Source organism: Anomaloglossus baeobatrachus, chromosome 3 (genome assembly GCF_048569485.1).
Source record: "Anomaloglossus baeobatrachus isolate aAnoBae1 chromosome 3, aAnoBae1.hap1, whole genome shotgun sequence".
Taxonomy (NCBI): Eukaryota; Metazoa; Chordata; class Amphibia; order Anura; family Aromobatidae; genus Anomaloglossus; species Anomaloglossus baeobatrachus.
The window spans coordinates 170,838,074-170,860,366 of record NC_134355.1 but is presented as its reverse complement, the minus strand read 5'-3'; the positions used below and the strand labels follow the sequence as shown (position 1 = coordinate 170,860,366).

At 48.0% G+C, this 22,293-nt stretch overlaps 1 protein-coding gene across 2 annotated transcripts in view; it reads left to right on the top strand.

Moving 5' to 3' along the window:
- SLC22A2 (solute carrier family 22 member 2) overlaps window positions 1-21,404 on the top strand; it is a 148,735-nt gene extending 127,331 nt beyond the window's left edge. For both annotated transcript variants that reach the window (XM_075338171.1, XM_075338170.1), the window contains one exon: window positions 21,300-21,404. In XM_075338171.1, coding sequence (XP_075194286.1) covers window positions 21,300-21,357 — 58 coding nt within the window. In that variant the 3' untranslated portion in view covers window positions 21,358-21,404. The remainder of the gene's footprint in view (window positions 1-21,299) is intronic.
- The last annotated feature ends 889 nt before the right edge of the window (window positions 21,405-22,293 follow it).

The window sequence follows — 22,293 nt, the reverse complement described above, 5'->3', positions numbered from 1 at the left end:
CTCCAGCAGCGGTCCACTACTTTTGAATCTCCCCAAAATTTTTGAATGGCCTTTTCTTAACAATCCTATCAAGGCTGCGGTTATCCCGGTTGCTTGTGCACCTTTTCTACCACAATTTTTCCTTCCACTCAACTTTCCATTAATTTGCTTGGATACAGCACTCTCTGAACAGTCAGCTTTTTTAGCAATGACCTTTTGTGGCTTACTCTCCTTATGTCAATGACTGCCTTCTGGACATCTGTCAAGTCAGCAGTCTTCCCCATGATTGTTTAGCCTACTGAACCAGTCTAAGGGACTATTTTAAATGCTTAGGAAGCCTTTGCTTGTGTTTTGTGGTAATTATTCTAATTTTCTGAGATATTGACTTTTGGGTTTTAATTGGCTGTAAGCCTTAATCATCAACATTAACAGAAATAAATACTTGAAATAGATCACTCTGTAATGACTTTATATAAATATGTGTTTCCCTTTTTGTATTAAATTACTGAAATAAATTAACTTTTTGATGATATTCTAATTTATTGAGATGCACTTGTATTTGGTATCCCTGCATTTGTAAAAGTCTGATCTATCAAATTATTAAAGTAAAATAATCTGATCGTAAACAGTGTAATGGGCAGTGGCATAACTAGAGTTTGATGTTCCGTAGTGCAAAGTTTGAGCCTGGGTTCCTCCGGGGTTGGTCAGATATATGGGTCATTGTAGCAGTCTAAATCCTATAATAGCATATGAGTTGCCCCCCCTCCCCCTTGTGTAGCAATGACCTCCATCCTGTACTAATGTCCCCCATCCTGAGCCACTTCTTGGTAAATACGTCTCCCATCCTAGATAAATATGACCTCCATCCTGGTATATGCCCCCCATCATGGCCCAATTCTGGTATATGTCCCTATCATTGCCCCCATCCTAGTGTATGAGCCCGTCATGGCTATATCCTGGTTTATTTGGCCACATACTGGTATATATACAGTATGTTACCATCATGGCCCCATCCTCATTTTTTTTAGGTTGGGAAGGGCCAAATAACCATGTATCTGTCTGCTTTACCTTGGCTGGTTATTAAAAATAGGGGGGACGCCACTTCATTTTATTTATTAACAAGTATAGTAATTTACACATGCAAGGCACTAATTATATATCTGATGGATATCTTGCATGTGTAGTTTACTGTACTTGTTAGTAAATAAATGAAAACAATTGTGCAGAATTCCCTGCTATATTTGAAAACCAGTAAAGTTTAAGCAGACAGCTGCAGGCTAATATTATCAGGCTCGGAATGTCCAAGGTTATTTGGCCCTTCCCAGGCTAAAAATAGCAGCCTGTCGCTGCCCCAGAAGTGGTGCATCACATTAGATGTGCGAATTCTGGTGATTTGCATGGCTCTTCCTGATTGCCCTGGTGTGGCGGCAATCAGGGTAATGGTAGGTGGGGTTCATGTCATCTGTATAGTTTCAGGTGGCATCAGGCACTAGTGTTAGTAATGGAGAGGTGTCTATCAGACACCCCCATTACTAACCCAGTAAGTTAAACGAAAAACACACACACACAAATATTGTATTTTAAAAAACACACCCAGATTCTAGCCCTGGTTCACCAATTTATTAAAAGGAAAAAATAGCCAGCAGATCCGAAGTAGTCCACAGAATCCAACGTAGCCCACAAATGAAAACCTGAAAGACATAAAAAAGAGAAAGAAAGACAAGATACTCTCCTTCGTTCACAAATTTTTTTATTAAAAAAAAATAATCCCTGCAGCTTCAATGTAGTCCATGGCATTCCCATGACACCCACCAATTCTGTAGTACAATTTATGGAGCCTCATTCTGAGAACGATACTTCATAGGTTACTCCTGGTCAGGCAATGTTCTGCGATACCTGGCTACTGTGACGAGCGGGGATGATGTCAGTAATGGTACCTCTCATCACCACTCTCACCAGGTCACGCAGAGGACAGTGCAAGACCCAGAATATCTCACAAGCGGTGACGGCAGTAACTCAATAACGCCACATCTCGTCATACATTCCAGGTCTCGCGCTGCCATCTTTGTGACCTGGCAAGACCGGAGCGCAGCCTCGCTGGGAGTAACCTATGAACTTTTGTTCTCAGAATGAGATTCCATTGATTGTACTATTGAATCGGTGTACGTTGTGGGAATGCCATAGGGTACATTGGAGCTGTGGAGATTATTATTTTAATAATAAAATGGTGAATGAGGGACAGTTTCCTGTTTTTATCACTCTCTTTGTATGTGGTCCAGGTTTCTATTTGTGGATTTGTGGACTACATTGTATTTGGTGGACTACTTTGGATCTGCATGTCTTGTTTTTTAATACATTGGTGAACCAGGGCTATAGTCAAAGTGTGGGTTTTAAAATACAATATTTTTGTTGTGTTTTTTTTTCTTTTTACTTACTGGGTTAGTAATGGGGGTGTCTCATAGACCCCTCTCCATTCATTGTTAACACAAGGGCTTGATGCCAGCTACATAGCTGACAGCAACCCCAACTAATATTACCTTGATTTTCACCACATCATGGCAATAGGGAAGACCAAAGGCAAAGCACCAGAACTGGTGCATCTAATGTGATGCGCCACTTCTGGGGCGGCTGTGGGCTGCTTTTTATAGGCTGGGAAGGGCCCAATAACCATGGACCTTCCCAGTCTGATAATATCAGACCGCTGCTGTTTGCTTTACCTTGACTGGCTATCAATAATAGGGAGGACCTCATGTCATTTTTTTAATTCATTTACTAACATAACAAGTACAGTAAACTAAAGACACAAAGCACTAATATATTGAATGGATAACTATGTGCCTTGCATGTGTAGTTTACTATACTGAAAAAAAGGCAAAAATAGTTAAAAATATATGAGCTGCTATAATTCCCTGAGGTATACATAGTCCCAGTGTAAAATCAAAAACATGAGAAGAAGTATAAGTTGGTATACATGCCGTGCATAGAAGTATTTTCGCACTGTGGCCATTTAGCAAACAAAACCTAAGATAGAAACAAAATGAGCACATCCCAGCTTTAAAAAAATTGTAAAAACTAATAGTTGTTTTTTATTTAAAAAAAAAAAAATCTTAAAACCATCCCACTGCAACAAGATGTACCTCAATTGGGATAGTCCCTGATCTATTATGAGAACCCTATCTTGGGTCAAACGATATTAATGTAGATGGGACAGAGAAGGGCCAGGGCTTGACTTTACAGACACAATGCCATAGGAAGCTACATAAATAAAATATTAATCTCAAGGATAGCTGACCATACCACTGTTTGTGCATAACACAACTAGAAGGAAAAAAAAAACATGAGCTGGAGTATAAGTTGGTATACATGACCTGCATAGAATCATGTTCACACTGTGACCTTTTAACACACAAAACCTAAGATTGAACATATACACTGCCAATGTCGGCACTTGTGTTATCGGGGCTAACGTGAGGTTGTTAGGCAATGCGAGCCCCACAACCAATGACTGCCGGCTTCTCTTTCCCCGCCTTCAGACGTATAGAATGGTTCCAGAACGGGAGGTCAGTAAAAGCTTTTTTATTTTTATTGGGTCAAACCATGGGAATGAGAAAGGGTTGTCCAAGTGGTGGATAACTCCTTTAAAACACATACACTTTTAGTTGTCAAACTGGAGATCACATGAATCAATTTCCTATAATAGAGGTGTGCGAATTTATAGATGTAAATGAGGTGGGATAAATAAATTAAACTGTTAGAATATTAATGGTGAGTAACACTGACGGACACAGACAGAAAAAGACCCCTGTGCAAGAACAGTATATGGGCCCTTCGCAGTCCAACAGCTGATCATATTATACAATTTCCCCTGCTTTGGAGGTGGTAGTGAACCACTTTTCCTCTTGGGCCCTTGGAGGTTGTAATGAACCCCTTACCTCTTGGCTGCATCAATGAAATGTTGGCCTCTTGTGAGTGAGCATTATATGTGTTTTTTTTAACATGTGCCTCATTTTTTCTATAGCTGAAGCTGTAACATAGAACTGAATTGATTGCGTGTGACCGAAGGTGAACCCAGGGGAGCATATACTGACCCTAAAGCTGGGGGCCCCTGTGCTCACCCTAACCCTGAGGTACTATTAATGGTAGGGAGGTCCAGGTCACCAGCCTAGGCCCTTTCTCATGCCCTTGTCCCTCATGTTAGAGCCCCCCCCCACCACCCGGGGGGAATGTGCAAGAACAGGAGTCAATACCCCACCAACACCTAAGGACAGACACGGGTAACAACAGTAACAAAATCCTACTCATGGATATGTCGCGGGCGGAGGAGGGGACGCTGCGCTCTCCCACTGCTCGGGTCCGGCCGCTGCGGCTGCTGCTGCTCGGTGGTGGCTCGAGCGGTGGGCCGGATCCCGGGGACTTGAGCGGCACTCCTCGCCCGTGAGTGAAAAGGGTGGGCTTTGATTGTGGGGATTTGGTTATTGTCCGTTACACCACCCACGGTTGTGGTGATATTGGTGACACCACCGCTGCTCTGGACGGGGATCCCGGGAGCGATGACAGGGAGCAGCCTGGATGTTAGTTTTCCCCTCCGTGGGTAGGGGGTTGGTTGTCCCGGGGCCCGGTGATGGGGTAGGGATGGACGGCAGGCGGGTTACGGGGCCTGGTGAGGTGCAGGGTCGCGGGGGCAGCGCTGTGCCGCACGGCACGGTGGTACTCACTCAGCCAATGATGAGGACACAGTTCTCGGTAAAACACACGGCTGGATGGACGGGTCCCACAGACGGCTGCGGTGTTGATTCTCCCGGCAGGTTTCATAGTTTCATAGTTTTTAAGGTTGAAGGGAGACTCTAAGTCCATCTAGTTCAACCCGTAGCCTAACATGTTGATCCAGAGGAAGGCAAAAAAACCCCAATGTGTCAAATAAGCTCCAATGGGGAAAAAAATTCCTTCCTGACTCCACATACGGCAATCAGACTAGTTCCCTGGATCAACACCCTGTCATAAAATCTAATATACATAACTGGTAATATTGTATTTTTTCAAGAAAGGCGTCCAGGCTCTGCTTAAATGTTAGTAGTGAATCACTCATTACAACACCATGCGGTAGAGAGTTCCATAGTCTCACTGCTCGTACAGTAAAGAATCCTCGTCTGTGGTTATGATTAAACCTTCTTTCCTCGAGACGTAGTGGATGCTCCCGTGTTCCAGTCGCAGGCCTAGGTGTAAAGAGATCTTTGGAAAGGTCTCTGTACTGTCCCCTCATATGTTTATACATTGTGATTAGATCCCCCCTAAGGCGGGCTTTGCACGCTGCGACATCGGTAACAATGTGTTACCGATGCTGCAGCGATAGTCCCGCCCCTGTCGCACGTGCGATATCTAGTGAAAGCTGCCGTAGCGATTATTATGGCTACGGCAGCTTCACACGCACATACCTGCCGTGCGACGTCCCTCTGGCCGGCGACCCGCCTCCTTCCTAAGGGGGCGGGTCGTGTGGCGTCACAGCGACGTCACACGGCAGGCGGCCAATTGAAGCGGAGGGGCGGAGATGAGCAGGATGTAAACATCCCGCCCACCTCCATCCTTCTCATTGCAGCCGGGAGGCAGGTAGGTGATGATCCTCGCTCCTGCGGCTTCACACACAGCGATGTGTGCTGCCGCAGGAGCGAGGAACAACATCGCACCTGTCGCTGCACCGGCATTATGGAAATGTCGGAGGCTGCAGCGATGATACGATAACGACGCTTTTGCGCTCGTTCATCGTATCAAAAAGGTTTTACACGTTGCGATATCGACTGCGATGCCGGATGTGCGTCACTTTCGATTTGACCCAATCGACATCGCACGTGCGATGTCGCAACGTGCAAAGCCGTCCTAAGCCTTGTTTTTCCAAACTAAATAACCCCAAGTTTAATAACCTGTCTTGGTGTTGCAGCCCACCCATTCCTCTAATAATCTAGGTCGCTCTTCTATCTACCTGTAAGATTATGCTATTTATAACCTTCTATACTTTTGCTATCAAGAAAAGCATCTATTCCTCTCTTAAATTCATTCAGTGAGTTGGCCATCACCACTTCCTCAGGAAGAGAGTTCCAGAGCCTCACTGCTCTTACCGTGAAGAACCCTCTTCTATGCTGATGTAGGAATTTTCTTTCCTCCAATCAAAGAGAATGCCCCTTTGTTCTTGTCATAGTCCTTGGTACAAACAGATCATGGGAGAGATCTCTATATGGCCCTCTGATATATTTGTACATATTTATTAGGTCTCCCCTAAGTCTTCTCTTTTCTAGAGTAAATAGACCTAATTTTGATAACCTTTCCGTGTATTGTAATGCACCCACTCCATTTATTAATTTAGTAGCCCGCCTCTGAACCCTTTCAAGTTCAGTAATGTCTTTCTTGAGCACCGGTGCCCAAAATTGCACACAATACTCCAAGTGTGGTCTTACGAGTGATTTGTACAGAGGGAGAATGATGTTTTCATCTCGTGCCCCCAGACCTCTTCTAATGCATCCCATCACCCTATTTGCTTTGGTGGCTGCTGCCTGACACTGGGCACTCCAATTTAGATTCTTATTGACTAAGATGCCTAAGTCTTTTTCCATGTCTGATTTCCCCAGCGGTTTCCCATTTAGTAAGTAATCATAGCATCTGTTTCTCCTTCCCATGTTCATAACCTTACACTTATCTGTGTTAAACCTCATTTGCCATTTTTCAGCCCAATTCTCCAATTTACTCAAATCCATCTGTAGTTGCAAACTGTCCTCCTTTGTGTTAACTACCTTACATAGTTTTGTATCATCTGCAAATACTGATATTTTACTCTGTAAACCATCCACCAGATCATTAATAAATATATTAAATAGTAGGGGGCCCAATACAGACCCCTGTATGTGCCATTAATAACCACTCTTTGTTTTCTACCACTAAGCCAGCTACCTACCCATCTACACACATTTTCCTCGAGCCCAAGCTTTCTCATTTTACTTAGCAGTCTTTTATGTGGGACAGTGTCAAATGCTTTACCGAAGTCGAGATAAATGACATCCAATGATTCTACTCGGTCCATGTGAGAGCTTACATCCTCATAGAAGTTGATCATGTTAGTTTGACAGGAGCGATCCCTCATAAATCCATGTTGATATGGAGTTAAACAATTATTAACATTGAGACATTCCATTATAGTATCCCTTAAAAACCCTTCAAACATTTTACCCACAACAGATGTTAAGCTTACCGGCCTATAGTTTCTAGGTTCCCTTTTACACCCTTTTTTGAATATTGGTACCACATTTGCTAGCCGCCAATCCAGTGGAACAAACCCAGTTTCTATAGACTCTTTAAATATAAGGAATAGAGGCCTGTCTATCACATCACTTAACTCCCTTAATACCCGAGGGTGAATGCCATCAGGGCCTGGTGATTTGTCACTTTTAATGTTACTAAGTCGGTTCTGCACTTCTTCCTGGGTTAGGCAGGTCATACTTAATGAAGCGTTTACATAATCACTCTGCATTTCCCGTGGCATATGCTTCTCCTGTGTGAACACAGTTGAGAAAAAAGTATTTAAAACATTTGCTTTTCCCACATCGCTTTCTATGATTTTACCCTCATTATTCTTTAAAGGGCCAACACCATCAATTTTAATCTTTTTTCTGTTTATATAATTAAAGAATAGTTTGGGATTTGTTTTGCTTTCATTAGCAATGAGTCTCTCAGTTTCTACTTTTGCTAAATGTATTTGTTTTTTACACATTTTATTTTTTTCTCTATATATTTTTAATGCTTCTTCGCTGCCTTCTTGTTTTAGCTTTTTAAATGCCTTTTTCTTATTTTTCATTGCCCCTTTTACATCCTTATTTAGACACATTGGTTTTCTCCTGTTCCTAGCCCTTTTATTTCCGTATGGTATGGCTCGCTCGCAGTGGGTGTTTAATACCGATTTAAAAATTTCCCACTTATTTTCTGTGCTCCCATTTTTGAGGACATTGTCACAATCAATTTGGCGAAGGTCTTCTCTAAGCTGATCAAAGTTTGCTTTCCTGAAATTCAGCATTTTTGTAACCCCCCCCTCCAAGGCACCTTACTGAAGGACAAGTGGAATTGTATTATATTGTGGTCACTATTCCCTAGGTGCCCATCCACTCGTACGTCTGTTATTCTATCTGGCCTGTTGCTTAAAATTAAGTCGAGAAGGGCTGTCCCTCTAGTTGGGCCCGGCACAAGTTGGGACAGATAATTATCCTTAGTTACTGACAGAAGCCGGTTTCCTTTCTGAGATACGCAGGTCTCAGTTTCCCAGTCTATATCAGGGTAGTTGAAGTCCCCCATAATAATCACCTCATTGTGATTTGCTGCTTTGTCTATTTGTTTCAATAATACATTTTCAGTGGTTTCTGTTATATTTGGTGGCTTATAACAAACCCCTATGAGGATTTTATTAGTTTTCCCTCCTTGTATCTCCACCCATAGAGACTCCACCTCTTCATTTCCCTCTTGAATATCTTCTCTTAGTCTGGGCTTTAAACTGGACTTTATATATAGACAGACTCCACCCCCCTTCCTTTTTTTATGACCTAAACAATTCATATCCTTGCAGGTTAGCCGCCCAGTCATAACTGTCATCTAACCATGTCTCAGTTATTCCTACTATGTCGTATTTTTCCTCATACATTACCAGCTCCAGTTCTTCCATCTTATTGGTCAGGCTTCTTACATTGGTCAGCATGCAGGAAAGAAGTTTTGCTCCCCTTTTCTTAGCTTCCTTCTTAGTACCCTGTCTTGGGTCCTCTTTACGGCATCTAGTATCCTTGATTAGTTTGTCCTTCTGCTGCATGATGATGGTGAGGTTGATGGTGACTGCCTTTCCCTGCACCTTTGTAGTGAAAACGGTTCCGATGGGTTCCCACTGGTAACCCGCTCCCCAGCTTGGATATGGGCTGGAGGAGCCCCCTTTTGCCCACAGGCTCTGGCCCTGGGAACTTTAGCCTTGGCGGTGACTGTGTTTCCCTCTCTCGGTTGGACGGTTGCCTTCTTTCGGGACTTGGCTGCTGGGAAACCCAGGAGGTTCCCTTCGCTAACGGATTTGGCAAATTCACGGCGACTCCTAGCCTTGCCGGGGTCCGTAAGCACCTGCCAGATGGTGCTGACTTCTCTTCGCATACTGGTCCGGTACCGCCGGGCCACCGCCCGTCCACGGTCCTTACGGTAAACTCGGATAGGCCACTCCTGCAGACGATCACCACCGTCTGCCAACCTTGCTGATCCGTCCGGGCCACACACCCGGACCAACTTCAGTCTGCTCAACTGCTACTTTCCTCCTTCCACTTTCACTTCCCTAACTGAACTAACTGCTTTTCCCGCCTCCAGGACTGTGAACTCCTCGGTGGGCGGGGCCAACCGCCTGGCCCACCCCCTGGTGTGAACATCAGCCCCTGGAGGAAGGCAACAAGGGTTTTGTCTGACTTTGATGTGCCTGACCGGGAGTGTGGGGTGTGTTGGTGTTGTTCTCTGTGGCCCCTGGCTTGTCCAGGGCGCCACATTCCCCCTTAGTTAAATGCAGACCGTCCGCGGGCTGCCCGTCCATCACCGGTTTTATTTTCACAAACTGAAAAATAAGAAAAACGGTAAACACATTACAATTAAAATAACATCTTCCCACATCGGGAGGTACTCTTACTTAAACGTTGCATAACGGTTACGGCTTCCGCTCTCTCCCACCCAAGCAACCTGGCCCTGATGCTGCCCCTAAGCAAACAGGCAGCACCCCTTGACCCCAGTCCAACACAAGTTGCCCGAGCGGGTTCTGTCCTTTTCAGGGGACCCACGTCCATGGGGAACCCCTGAAACCCACAGAGGATTGCCACCGGTTCCGGTGGTGGCTGGGCCCCAGCCTGCTCCACTGCGGGCCCTTCCTCCAATCTGCCTCTCCGGAGGCGGTAACGGTGGAAGCCATGAACAATTTTATTTACATGCCACTAAGTTTGTGGTTGCCCTGCAAGTTCCCAGGCTTGTCCATAAGGAGTTCCTTATGCAACTTGTAAACAGTCCCCACGGGGACAACGGTGCCGGCAACGACCGGTTCAATCAAGGTTTCAATCAGGTGACATCTTGGTTAATTATTCACTTATCATTCAACTTTTAAAACTTTAAACGGTACTTTCTTAACACACACACACACACACACACACACACACACACACACACAGTTTTTCCCCCCTTTAAAGAACAGTTTCCCTGTACCTAAGTGGGGGTCTACCTAGGTTGGGACGAGTGGACCTCCGGGGTCCGGTACTAGTGGGGGCAGGCAGTGGGACAGAGGGAACAATCAGTTCCTCTTCCCTGCTATCATGTGGGGCAGGCGGAGGCATAGGGGAGCTGGGTACAGGTTCATCCCTTGGCACTGGCTCATGGTTGACCACTTCCATCACTTCCTCATCCACGGGTTGTGGGAACAGTATTACTGGAAGAATCACTGCGCCATTCTGTGTGGGCCAGTCCGCTGTGAAGTCACCCATCACGGTGTGGATTACCTCTTTTGCCTTCTCCGCCGGTTTAGGAACCGGAACTTCAGCCGCTGCCCTCAATGCTGTTGGGCACCTCTTTAGGTGGTCCCGGGAAACTGTGGCCAAAGTGCCCCCTTAGTCACAACTGATGTGGTAGGCCTTCCCATCTTCCCATCCTGTAGGCTGTATGACATATGGGGTTTGCTCCCATTGATCATCCAGCTTGTGGGTCCTCCTCTTTCGCTTCAGCACTACATCTCCAGGCTGGAAAGGGCCAGCAGACGCCTTCTGTTTGAAGCGCTGCTCCTGTTGTTCCCGACTCTGACTCAAGTTCTTCTCAACATATTCCTGAATCTGTCGGTACTGCATCCTCCGCCGAGTGTCCCATTCAGCTGTCGAAGGGGGTGCTTCTGGGGCTTCCAATCCCATGTCCATATCCACCGGTAACCGGCCGGGGCGAGCCCTCATCAGGTATGCTGGGGTGCATTCGTCGAACTGGAAGGGATATTGTTGTACATATCGACCAAGTCAGGTAGCTTCTCAGGCCACAGGTTCCGCTCTTCTAGCGGCAACGTCTTGAGGAGGCCCAGGACCAAGTGGTTCATCTTTTCACACATGCCGTTGGTTTGGGCATGGTAAGGCGTGGTCCGGATCTTCTTGCAGCCGTACAACTGACAGAATTCATGGAACACATCCGCTTCAAAGGCTGGGCCTTGGTCAGTAAGCACCTTCTCAGGGTATCCATGTGGTCAGCAGAAATAAGCCTGGAATGCTCTAGCGGCGGTACGGCCAGTTAGGTCTTTGACTGGGACAACCACCATGAATCTTGAATAGTGGTCTACAATGGTTAGAGCGTAGATGTACCCACTTCGGCTGGGGGGTGAGCTTTACATGGTCCAGGGCGACCAGCTCCAGCGGTTGGTGTGTAACGATCGGGTGTAGGGGCGCCTTCTGGCTGGCCTCGTCCTTCCTTCTCAACGTGCAAGGGCCACACTCTCGGCACCAGGCCTCTACAGATTCCCGCATTCCACTCCAATAAAACCGCTCTCTCAACAGCATTTCCAATTTCTTCCATCCGAAGTGTCCAGCACCATCATGGTACGCTTGTAGGACGGTGGGCACGTTAGCTTGGGGAATCACCAACTGACGGATTTTCTCATGAGTCTTCGGGTTAATCAGCTCACGGTACAACTTCCCCTCGTGTAGATACAGCCGGGTCCATTCTCGCCACAGGCGTTGGGCTTCAGCTGGGGCAGCAGGGTCTATTCCAGCAGCACCTTGTTCCACCAAGATCTTGACTAAGCGAACAGCGGGTGCCTGGTCCTGAGCTTCTTGCTACTCCTGGCTGGGCAGCGGGTCCAGATTTACCCGTTGTTGATAGACATGCACCTTCTCAGTTGGTGGTTGATGAAATGCGGGCAGCTCAATCTCTTCGAGGTCGTCATCCTCGGGCCCTTCTTCCGACAAGTGGGGCATTCGTGAGAGTGCATCGGCATTAACGTTGGCACGGCCGGCCCTGTACTTGATGGTGAAATCGTAGTTGGCTAGCCTAGCCACCCACCGCTGTTCCAACGCGCCCAGGTTGGCAGTGTCCAGGTGGGTCAGTGGTTTATTTTCCGTGAAAGCGGTGAACTTAGCCGCTGCCAGGTAATGGCGGAACCGCTCGGTGATAGCCCACACCAGTGCCAGGAGTTCAAGCTTGAAAGAGCTGTAGTTCTCGGGGTTCCTCTCAGTCGGTCGAAGCCTTCGGCTAGCATAAGCAATCACTTTTTCTTTTCCGTCCTGGACCTGGGACAGGACTGCCCCTAAGCCTACATTGCTGGCATCGGTGTAAAGGATGAAGGGGTGGTTGTAATCAGGGTATGCTAGGATTTCTTCTCCAGTCAGGGCCGCTCTCAGCTGGCGAAAGGACTCCTCATGCCTTTCTTCCCACACCAATGGGGCTCATAGGGGTCTACCACCTTTGGTCTGTCCCACGAGGAGGTCTTGCATGGGGGCAGCCATCTTCGTGTACCCCTTGATGAAGCGACGGTAATACCCCACCAGGCCCAGAAACTGCCTCACCTCCTTCACCGTGGTCGGCCTCGGCCAGTCCTGAATGGCGGTGATTTTATCACGGTCAGGGGCGACACCCTCTGCACCGACCACGTGCCCTAGATACTGCACTTTGAGTTTCAGCAGATGACACTTTGAGGGCTTCAACTTCATCCCATATTTGGCAAGGGAAGCGAACACCTCGGCTAGGTGCTCCAGGTGGGCTTCATATGTTTGGGAGTACACAATCACATCATCCAAGTACAGCAGGACGGTCTCAAAGTTTAGATGCCCCAGACAGCACTCCATCAGCCGTTGGAAGGTTCCAGGGGCATTGCACAGCCCAAACGGCATGCTTTTAAACTCACAGAGTCCCATAGGGGTAGCAAATGCAGTCTTCTCCCGGTCTTCTGGTGCCACAGCTACCTGCCAGTATCCACTGGTGAGGTCAAGGGTGGAAAAATAATTAGCGGTTCTCAGCGCAGCTAGAGATTCTTCAATGCGGGGTAGAGGGTAAGCGTCCTTATGTGTTATCTGGTTAATTTTCCGGTAATCCACACACTTCCGCATGGTGCCATCCTTCTTCTTAACCAGTACTAACGGAGCTGCCCAGGGACTACAGCTGTCCCTAATAACCCCTGCCTCCTTCATGTTCCTCAACATGTCCTTGGCACATTTGTAGTGTGCAGGGGAAATAGGCCTGTACCTCTCTTTGATAGGGGGATGCTCACCGGTGGGGATATGGTGTTGGACCCCTTTAATCTGCCCGAAGTCTAGGGGATGTTGCTAAAAACCCGCTCATACTCCATTACCACCCGGTATACCCCTTCTTTGTGATGTGTGGGGGTATCGTCCGTGCCTACGTGTAGTTGTCGACACCACTCGTCTAACTCCCCTTGGGATGGGTGAGTGCTGGCAGCAGGTGGTGAGGTCGGGGGAATGGCCTCGTGGATGGTGTGGGGATCCAAGGTGAACAACTTGGCAAGGGTAGCGTACCGGGGAAGCCTGACTTCTTCCTCCCCGCAATTCAGCACCCTCACGGGCACTTTCCTCTTCTTTACATCCACCACCCCTCGGGCGGCCATTACTGTGGGCCAGTGTTCAGAGGGCATAGGCTCTATCATGGCGGGGTAGTCACACCCCTGGGGCCCTACCGCTGCCCTACACCAAATCATCATCTCGCTCCTGGGAGGCACAATCAAAGGGGCAACATCCATCACTCTCACCCCACCAATCTCTCCTCCTGTCGAGTTCACATGTTGGCAGTACATTAAGGCTCGGATCTCCCGCTGCACAGCTCTCTGTCGGCTCCCCGCCGCCGTGGCGGCCAGCTGCTGCAGTAGGGTCAGCATGTCACTCATACAGTGCTCCATCACGTTGGTCCCTAGCACTACCTTCAGGTTATGATCACTGGGTTCATTCATTATCACAATCATACCCTGGTGTTGCAGTTCAGCTCGCCCCACGGTCATGGCCACTTGTTTGTATCCCACTTGGGTCAATGGGAGTCCATCAGCAGCAATCAGTGTCAGACTGGCATCTGGGGGAGCCAGCTTGTCTTTTCCCCAATACCGTTGATACAGTGTGTATGGTATGGTGGTTACCTGCGTTCCAGTGTCCAGGAGAGCCATCACCGGTATGCCGTCCACAGCCACGGGGATGATGGGCCGGGCCCCGATATACCGGTCCCGCCAGTCTGGGGGGCCATGGGGTTCTACTCCTGAGGATTGGCCCGTGGCCCCAGGGGTTGCTCGTTTAACGGACACTGTCGGAAGTAATGGCCGGGTTTGCTGCACCTGTAACAGATCGGGGGTCCATTCTGCGAATCATTAGCCCTTCTCCGCTGCATCCAGGGGACGTCCTCAGGGCTCTCGGCGAGCTGCATCTTCACCGGGGCCTGGGATCTGGTCGGAGGCTGGAGGGCGGCGAGGATCTTAGCGAGGTCCCCATCCATGTGGCGAACTTGAACTTGAGCAGCAAGCTCTTCCATCGTTCCGCTTGGGGTTGCAGGCACTGGAGGTGCTGATGGGGTAGGGGCCACCATGACGGGAGCAGTTTCAACCGGCCACGGGGCTGGCTCAGGAGCTTCAAATGCGGGGGGTTGCAAAGCTTTGATGGCCCGTTCCTTTAGTACGGCAAAGTCCACATCAGGATGTTCTAGGGCCCACAGCCGAAGCTGTTTGCGGTCCTCGGAGGACCTCATCCCCTGCACAAACTGCTCGCTTAACATTTTGTTACTGTCCACACTGTTGATGGTGTCCACCCACTTCAATGTGCGGAGTGCGGTTTGCAGGCGCAGGGCATAGTCCCGAATGCTATCTGCGGGCCGTTGCCGGCATTGATAAAACTGCATCCGCAACTCCGCCTCGGTACGGGTCTCAAACGTAGTCTGCAGCTTCTCAAAGATGGTGGCTACAGAGGACCGGTCCCCCTCGGCCCAGGTCTCTGCCTCCTGCTCAGCCGCGCCGGTTAGCTGCCCCAGCACTAGCGCTGCACGTTGCTTATCAGTCAGGGGGTACAGTTCCAGTAGCGGACTAAGCTTCTTCCGGAAAACCTGCAAGGCATCAGGTTTCCCATCGTACTGCGGTAGCCAGGCAGCTCCGGGCACATAGGGCAAGGAGAACGGCATCACCTGAGCGAGAGCTGGGGCCGCGGCGCCCCCCGCCAGCGCAGCCGGGACTTGAGCAGGCCCATTCCCATCTACGGGTGCCCCCGCGACTGCATCTCCAGCGGCTCCGTCACGCGCAGACATCTTGTTTCCGTCCCCCTTAGTCTCTTTCCGGCTCCTCTATAGGGGCGGGGTTTTGGCCTTCGCGCCTCCACTACTCGAGGAGACGCTTGAGCGGGAATTTTTCGCGCCCAAGATGGCGGCTTCGGCAAATTTTCAGCCGGACACCTCCAGCAATAACAAGGCGCACCTCTACCCGACGGCAGAGCGGTAGGATTCTGTTCGTGAGGCCAAGTTGTCGCGGGCGGAGGAGGGGACGCTGCGCTCTCCCACTGCTCGGGTCCGGCCGCTGCTGCTGCGGCTGCTGCTGCTCGGTGGTGGCTCGAGTGGTGGGCCGGATCCCGGGGACTCGAGCGGCGCTCCTCGCCCGTGAGTGAAAAGGGTGGTTTTTGATTGTGGGGATTTGGTTATTGTCTGTGACGCCACCCACGGTTGTGGTGATATTGGTGACACCACCGCTGCTCTGGACGGGGATCCCGGGAGCGATGACAGGGAGCAGCCTGGATGTTAGTTTTCCCCTCCGTGGGTAGGGGGTTGGTTGTCCCGGTGATGGGGTAGGGATGGACGGCAGGCGGGTTACGGGGCCTGGTGAGGTGCTGGGTCGCGGGGGGCAGCGCTGTGCCGCACGGCACGGTGGTACTCACTCAGCCAATGATGAGGACACAGTTCTCGGTAAAACACACGGCTGGATGGACAGGTCCCACAGACGGCTGCGGTGTTGATTCTCCCGGCAGGTTGATGGTGACTGCCTTTCCCTGCACCTTTGTAGTGAAAACGGTTCCGATGGGTTCCCACCGGTAACCCGCTCCCCAGCTTGTATATGGGCTGGAGGAGCCCCCTTTTGCCCGCAGGCTCTGGCCCTGGGAACTTTAGCCTTGGCGGTGACTGTGTTTCCCTCTCTCGGTTGGACGGTTGCCTTCTTTCGGGACTTGGCTGCTGGGAAACCCAGGAGGTTCCCTTCGCTAACGGATTTGGTAAATTCACGGCGACTCCTAGCCTTGCCGGGGTCTGTAAGCCCCTGCCAGATGGTGCTGACTTCTCTTCGCGTACCGGTCCGGTACCGCCGGGCCACCGCCCGTCCACGGTCCTTACGGTAAACTCTGATAGGCCACTCCTGCAGACGGTCACCACCGTCTGCCAACCTTGCTGATCCATCCGGGCCACACACCCGGACCAACTTCAGTCTGCTCAATTGCTACTTTCCTCCTTCCACTTCCCTAACTGAACTGAACTAACTGCTTTTCCCGCCTCCAGGACTGTGAACTCCTCGGTGGGTGGGGCCAACCTCCTGGCCCACCCCCTGGTGTGAACATCAGCCCCTGGAGGAAGGCAACGGGTTTTGTCTGACTTTGATGTGCCTGACCGGGAGTGTGGGGTGTGTTGGTGTTGTTCTCTGTGTCCCCTGGCTTGTCCAGGGCGCCACAGACACAGCAACCACACACAAAGGAGCCACAAAAAGTGCACGAGAGGAGACAACATAAAAAGAGGGAAATAAACAGTCAATTGGGGAACTTACAAACCACCACAAACACACCTGAGATTGCTGCTGCAGACACCAATGCAGCAGCCAAAGCACTTCTGAGTCCCCTCCCCCTCCCCCTAGGAGTTGCTGGAAGGAAAGCTAGCATTAACCTGCTCCTCCCCAAAGAAAGGGAATGCATTTAATCTGCAGAGTCCCACACAACAAAGTGAGACTCTGTTCCAGTACATGTCACGAGGATCTGCAACAGATGAAAGTCCGTGACAATTGTGTGATCAACATAACCTGACAGCCAGCGTTACTCAGTGGACCACATTGACTATAATGAAGTTCATCAGGTCTCTGTCAAGTTGTCCAAACTTTACCTCACAAAATAACTGCTATTTAGTTTTAGCATCTTTGGCTGGATATGCAGCTGAGGCACAGAACAGTTTGGTTTCCTATGAGTGAATTAGAACTTTAGTCCTGTTGTGATATATACATACAATAGAAGCAAAGCAATTTTAAACTGAAATTGAGATAAATGTTTAAATCACCACTCCAGTGGTTTTTTTCAGTGCTAGAATGGTGCTTTCAATCTAAAGGTGGCTTTACATGCTACGAGATCGCTAAAGCGATCTCGTTGGGGTCATGGAATTTGTGACGCACATCTGGCCGCTTTAGCGATGTCGTTGTGTGTGACACCTATGAGCGATTTTGAATCGTTGCAAAAACGTTCAAAATCGCTTATCAGTGACATGCCCCCCTCTTTCCAATTATCGTTGCTGCTGCAGTAACAATGTTGTTTGTCGTTCCTGCGGCAGCACACATCGCTATGTGTGATGCCGCTGGAACGACAAACATCTCCTTACCTGCGTCCACCGGAAAAGGAGGAAGGAAGGAGGTGGGCGGCATGTTCCGGCCGCTCATCTCCTTCCCTCCTCCTTTTCTATTGGGCGGCGGTTCAGTGACGCTGCTGTGACATCGCTGTGACGCTGAACGAACAGCCCCCTCAGAAAGGAGGCGGTTCGCCGGTCACAGCGACGTCACTGCACAGGTATGTGCATCACCACAGCGATCACCACATATCGCGCCACCTACGGGGGCGGGTGCTATCGCATGCGACATCGCTAGCCGATGCTAGCGATGTCGCAGCGTGTAAAGCGGCCTTTAGTCTCCTGCCCGTAGTCTTATACTTACCCTCCGGTGTTTTCATCCTTTTTTGCTATAACTCGGGGTCATCTTCTGCCTGACTGTTAGACAGAAGTTTCGTCAAAAGTGGTCAATGCAACTGTATAAAATCTAGAACGAGGCCATAACAAAGCTGTCATACACTTGTATTGAGTTGTGTGACCTCCGGCACGCTCCATGAAACACGGCGGCAGGTCACAAATCGTCGCACACTGACTAGTGCAACACTGGACACAGATGAAGATGGCGGCTGGAGAGTATAAGGCAGGGGGCAAGGAAATTTTCATTACAGAACCACTCCAGCGGTGAAATAAACAAAAACACTAGTGTGGTGATTTAAACTTCAAACTATTTTTTTTTACATGTCCAACAGACCAGTGGGGATCCAAGTCTTGAGTCCCTCCCCTAATACTCAAAATACTACTCTGAAGCACGCTGCTTAGCAGGTGGAGAAAAAAGTTCCCACACCACTGTGTGCACAATACAGTTTACGAGTCATTATACTTTCTATTGAGCTTGTACACCACTTTGAGCCCAGTGTTATGCTAGAACTCAGCATCTTCTGACTGAACAAAATGCTTCAGAGCTGTTTTTTTGGGGGTCTCATGACATAGTAGAAAAGATATTTAAAAAACAAAGATACTCTTTAAAGGGGTCGTTCACCCATATTTTTTATTTTCTAGATTGATATTATATTGAGAAGCAAAGTTTCTCTCAAATACCTTTTGTTGGCATTAGTGCCTGTGAGAGGCGCTATTGCAGACCGCTGTTCCCCTCACCTGACCCCCGGGCTCCGTTACCTCGGGGATCCGGTGACGTCACGTCAAGTTCCGTATCAAGTGACTCACTGGGCTGTGGGTGGTGTTTCACCGCTTATCACAGCCCGGAGTGTCTCTTGCTTGCAGTGCTCTGCTGTGAGGGAGGAGGGAGCAGATGGGCTGTGACGAGCGGTGAAACACAGCCCACAGCCCATCACTTACGGACACTGCGGCCGGCCCCAGTCTTCCTGAGTCACTGGGCTGTGGGTGATGTTTCACCGCTTATCACAGCTCAGTATGTCTCCTGCTTGCAGCGCTCTGCTGTGAGGGAGGAGGGAGCAAATAGGCTGTGACAAGCGGTGAAACACCACACACAGCCCATCACTCACGGACACTGCGGCCGGCTGCGGTGTCAGGAACTTGATGTGACGTCACCGGATCCCAGAGGAGTCGGGCATGGGGAACAGCGGTCTACAATAGCGCCGCTCACAGGCACTATTGCCAACATAAGGTATTTGTTTCTCAATATAATATCGATCTAGAAAATAAAAAATATGTGTGAACCACCTTTTTAACCCCTTCAGCCCCTGAGCACTTTCCGTTTTTTGCGTTTTTGTTTTTTGCTCCCCTTCTTCCGAAAGCCGTAACTTTTTTATTTTTCCGTCAATCTTGCCATATGAGGGCTTGTTTTTTGCGGGACAAGTTGTACTTTTAAATGAAACCATAAGTTTTACCATATGGTGTACTGGAAAACTGCAAAAAAAGTGTCATGGCACAATAGTTTTTGGGATGTTTTATTCACAGTGTTCACTATATGGTAACTGAATAGGATAACTGAAGTGAGCACTAATATATATATTCTGAGTGCAAGCCAAAAAAAATTTTTTTGGCTTGCACTCAGAATATATATATTAGTGCTCACTTCAGTTATCCTATTCAGTTATATGCAGTTTTTTTTCTGAATGTGAACACAGCTCCGCTCCTTTCGGCCATGTTTTTTCCATCTCCTATATAAGACAGTCCTTGGTTACCCCTCTCCACCCACAGCAGTTTTTAATTGCAATGAGATGACACACAGTTAGGGTCACAGAGCTAGGGACCCCAATATAGAGATATACCTTGACGAGGTTTTGGGGCTCAGTTACATTGATCAATGCGATTGCTAAATATCTCCTTTTTCCTAATATTCATGGCAGGTATGCAATTCATTATTCACATGTTCAAGTTAGCAAGTAGCATTTTTCATTGTATCTTCCAATATTTTTCCATATGCTTGAGGCATTATACCATTTTCTAAGTTTGATGTGCAGCCTTATCCCACTATATGGTAACACTGATGTGTGGGTATGATGCCTGAGGTCGGTGCGAGTTTGTAGACACCAAACATGTATAGGTTTACTTGTATCTAAGGGGTTAAAAATAATTCCCAAGCTTGTCCAATAAAAGTGGCGCACGTTTTGCGCCATTTTCCGAAAACCGTAGAGGTTTCATTTTTTGGGATCTATGGCTCAGTGATGGCTTATTTTTTGCGTCTCGAGATGTCATTTCTAATGGTGCCATTTTTACGCAGATACTACGTTTTGATCGCCTGTTATTGCATTTTGCGTAAAACTTGCGGCGACCAAAAAACGTAATTTTGGCGTTTGGAATTTTTTTGCCACTACGCCGTTTACCAATCAGATTAACTGATTTTATATTTTGATAGATCGGGCATTTCTGAACGCGGCGATACCAAATATGTGTATATTTATTTATTTTTTAACCCTTTAATTGTCAATGGGGGAAAGGGGGGTGATTTGAACTTTTAGGGTTTGTTTTTTTTTTTAAACTTTTTTTTTACTTTTTTTTTATTTTACTAGTCCCCCTAGGGCACTATAGCGATCAGCAATCCGATCGCTCTTATCTATCTGCTGATCACAGCTATAAACAGCAGATTCAGTCACTTCCTGTTTCTCTCGGCTGAGGGAAAACGAAAGTGAAACTTCATAGCTGCAGGCGTCATCACATGACCCTGTGCTACGATGGCAACCACTGAAAGTCACGTGATCACACATGTGACTTCCGGTGGGGGCGGCGGTAAGTAAAAATCATGGCTGCGCGCATATAGATCTCGCTGCCAGACTTTGGCAGCGAGATTTAAGGGGTTAAATGTTGCGAGTGGAAGCGATTCCACTCGCAACATGCAGGCACACATGTCAGCTGTTGAAAACAGCTAATATGTTTGCCAACCGCCGCCTGCCCGCGGCAGGGGGCGGGGCTTAACGGGACACGCTCCATGACGGATATATCCGTCCATGGTCGTGAAGGGGTTAATGACTAATTTTAATTTTCTTCTCATGTTCGAGTAAGTTCCCATGGCCAGAAAGCAGATTTCGCTGTGGAAATGCAGCAGGATTTCCACTCATTTTCCCTTTGCACTGCATAGGATTAAATGGTTATATCTACACGCAGTATAAATAAACATGTTGCACATTTCCAATCACCAGTGCTGGTCAAGTTGCTCTGTGGATTTTCTTTGCAGCATGTGCTGCAACTGTGATACACAGGGGATTTTCATCTGTGGACCTGGCCCGTGGAAACGTACCCTGCTGTATGTGTTCATGATGATGAAGCTCTAATTGCTTATCTTTTTTCCCTTCTAATTTCAGAAAAGAAGAGTCAACCAAATTCAATATTACATATCTGGAAGTAAAGTCTAAAGATTGATGCATAGGAAAAATGGACTCTTTCATGAAATCAAAATAAAAATATATAAAATACCAAGTCTTGAAGCACTTTTTTTTTAAGATCTTTTCTTTTAATGGAAAAGAAAAATGTTTCAATATGCTTTAATGCACCACAAACAGTACGTTCCTTGTCCCTATGGGGAGCTCGCAATGTGGTCATTTAAAGCAGGGTTTCTCATAATTTCTCCACTGGGGGCTCTGAGACACACCAAGTTAATACAATTGATAATAAAATTGAAATATAATTTTCCTTTTTTTTGTGTCTCTTGAACCCAATATAAATGAAACTAATTCATCAATTAATGTGAACCTGTCAGGTGCAATATGCATCCAGAAGCACGAGCAGTTCTGGGTGCATATTGCTAATCCCTGCCTAACCGTCCCAGTATACCAGGGGTAGGGAACCTTTTTTCTGCTGGGGGCCATTTGGAAACTTCTGCCAACCTTTGGGAGCTGCAAAAAATTATCAGCTTGAAAATTACTGTAATATATTTGGGCAAACAATTAATTAATTCACCCCTACTGTGGTGGCTGGAGCTGCTTCTCTCTGGTGCAACTGCAATGTTCAGTGATATTATGTGGCTTCTCACAACTGCTTTTCCAGGTTTGTCTCGGTCTGGAGCACAGTCAACAGATCAGTAAATCATAGACATCATATAGGGGATGCTGGAGGCACATACTGTACATCACGTAGGAAACGCTGGAGGCACATATATATACATCACAGGAGGGGCTGGATACATATATATATATATATATATATATATATATATATCACAAGAGGTGCTGAGGACATATATATATACATCACAGGAGGGGATGCGGACATACAGTGCCTACAAGTAGTATTCAACCCCCTGCAGATTTAGCAGGTTTACACATTCGGAATTAACTTGGCATTGTGACATTTGGACTG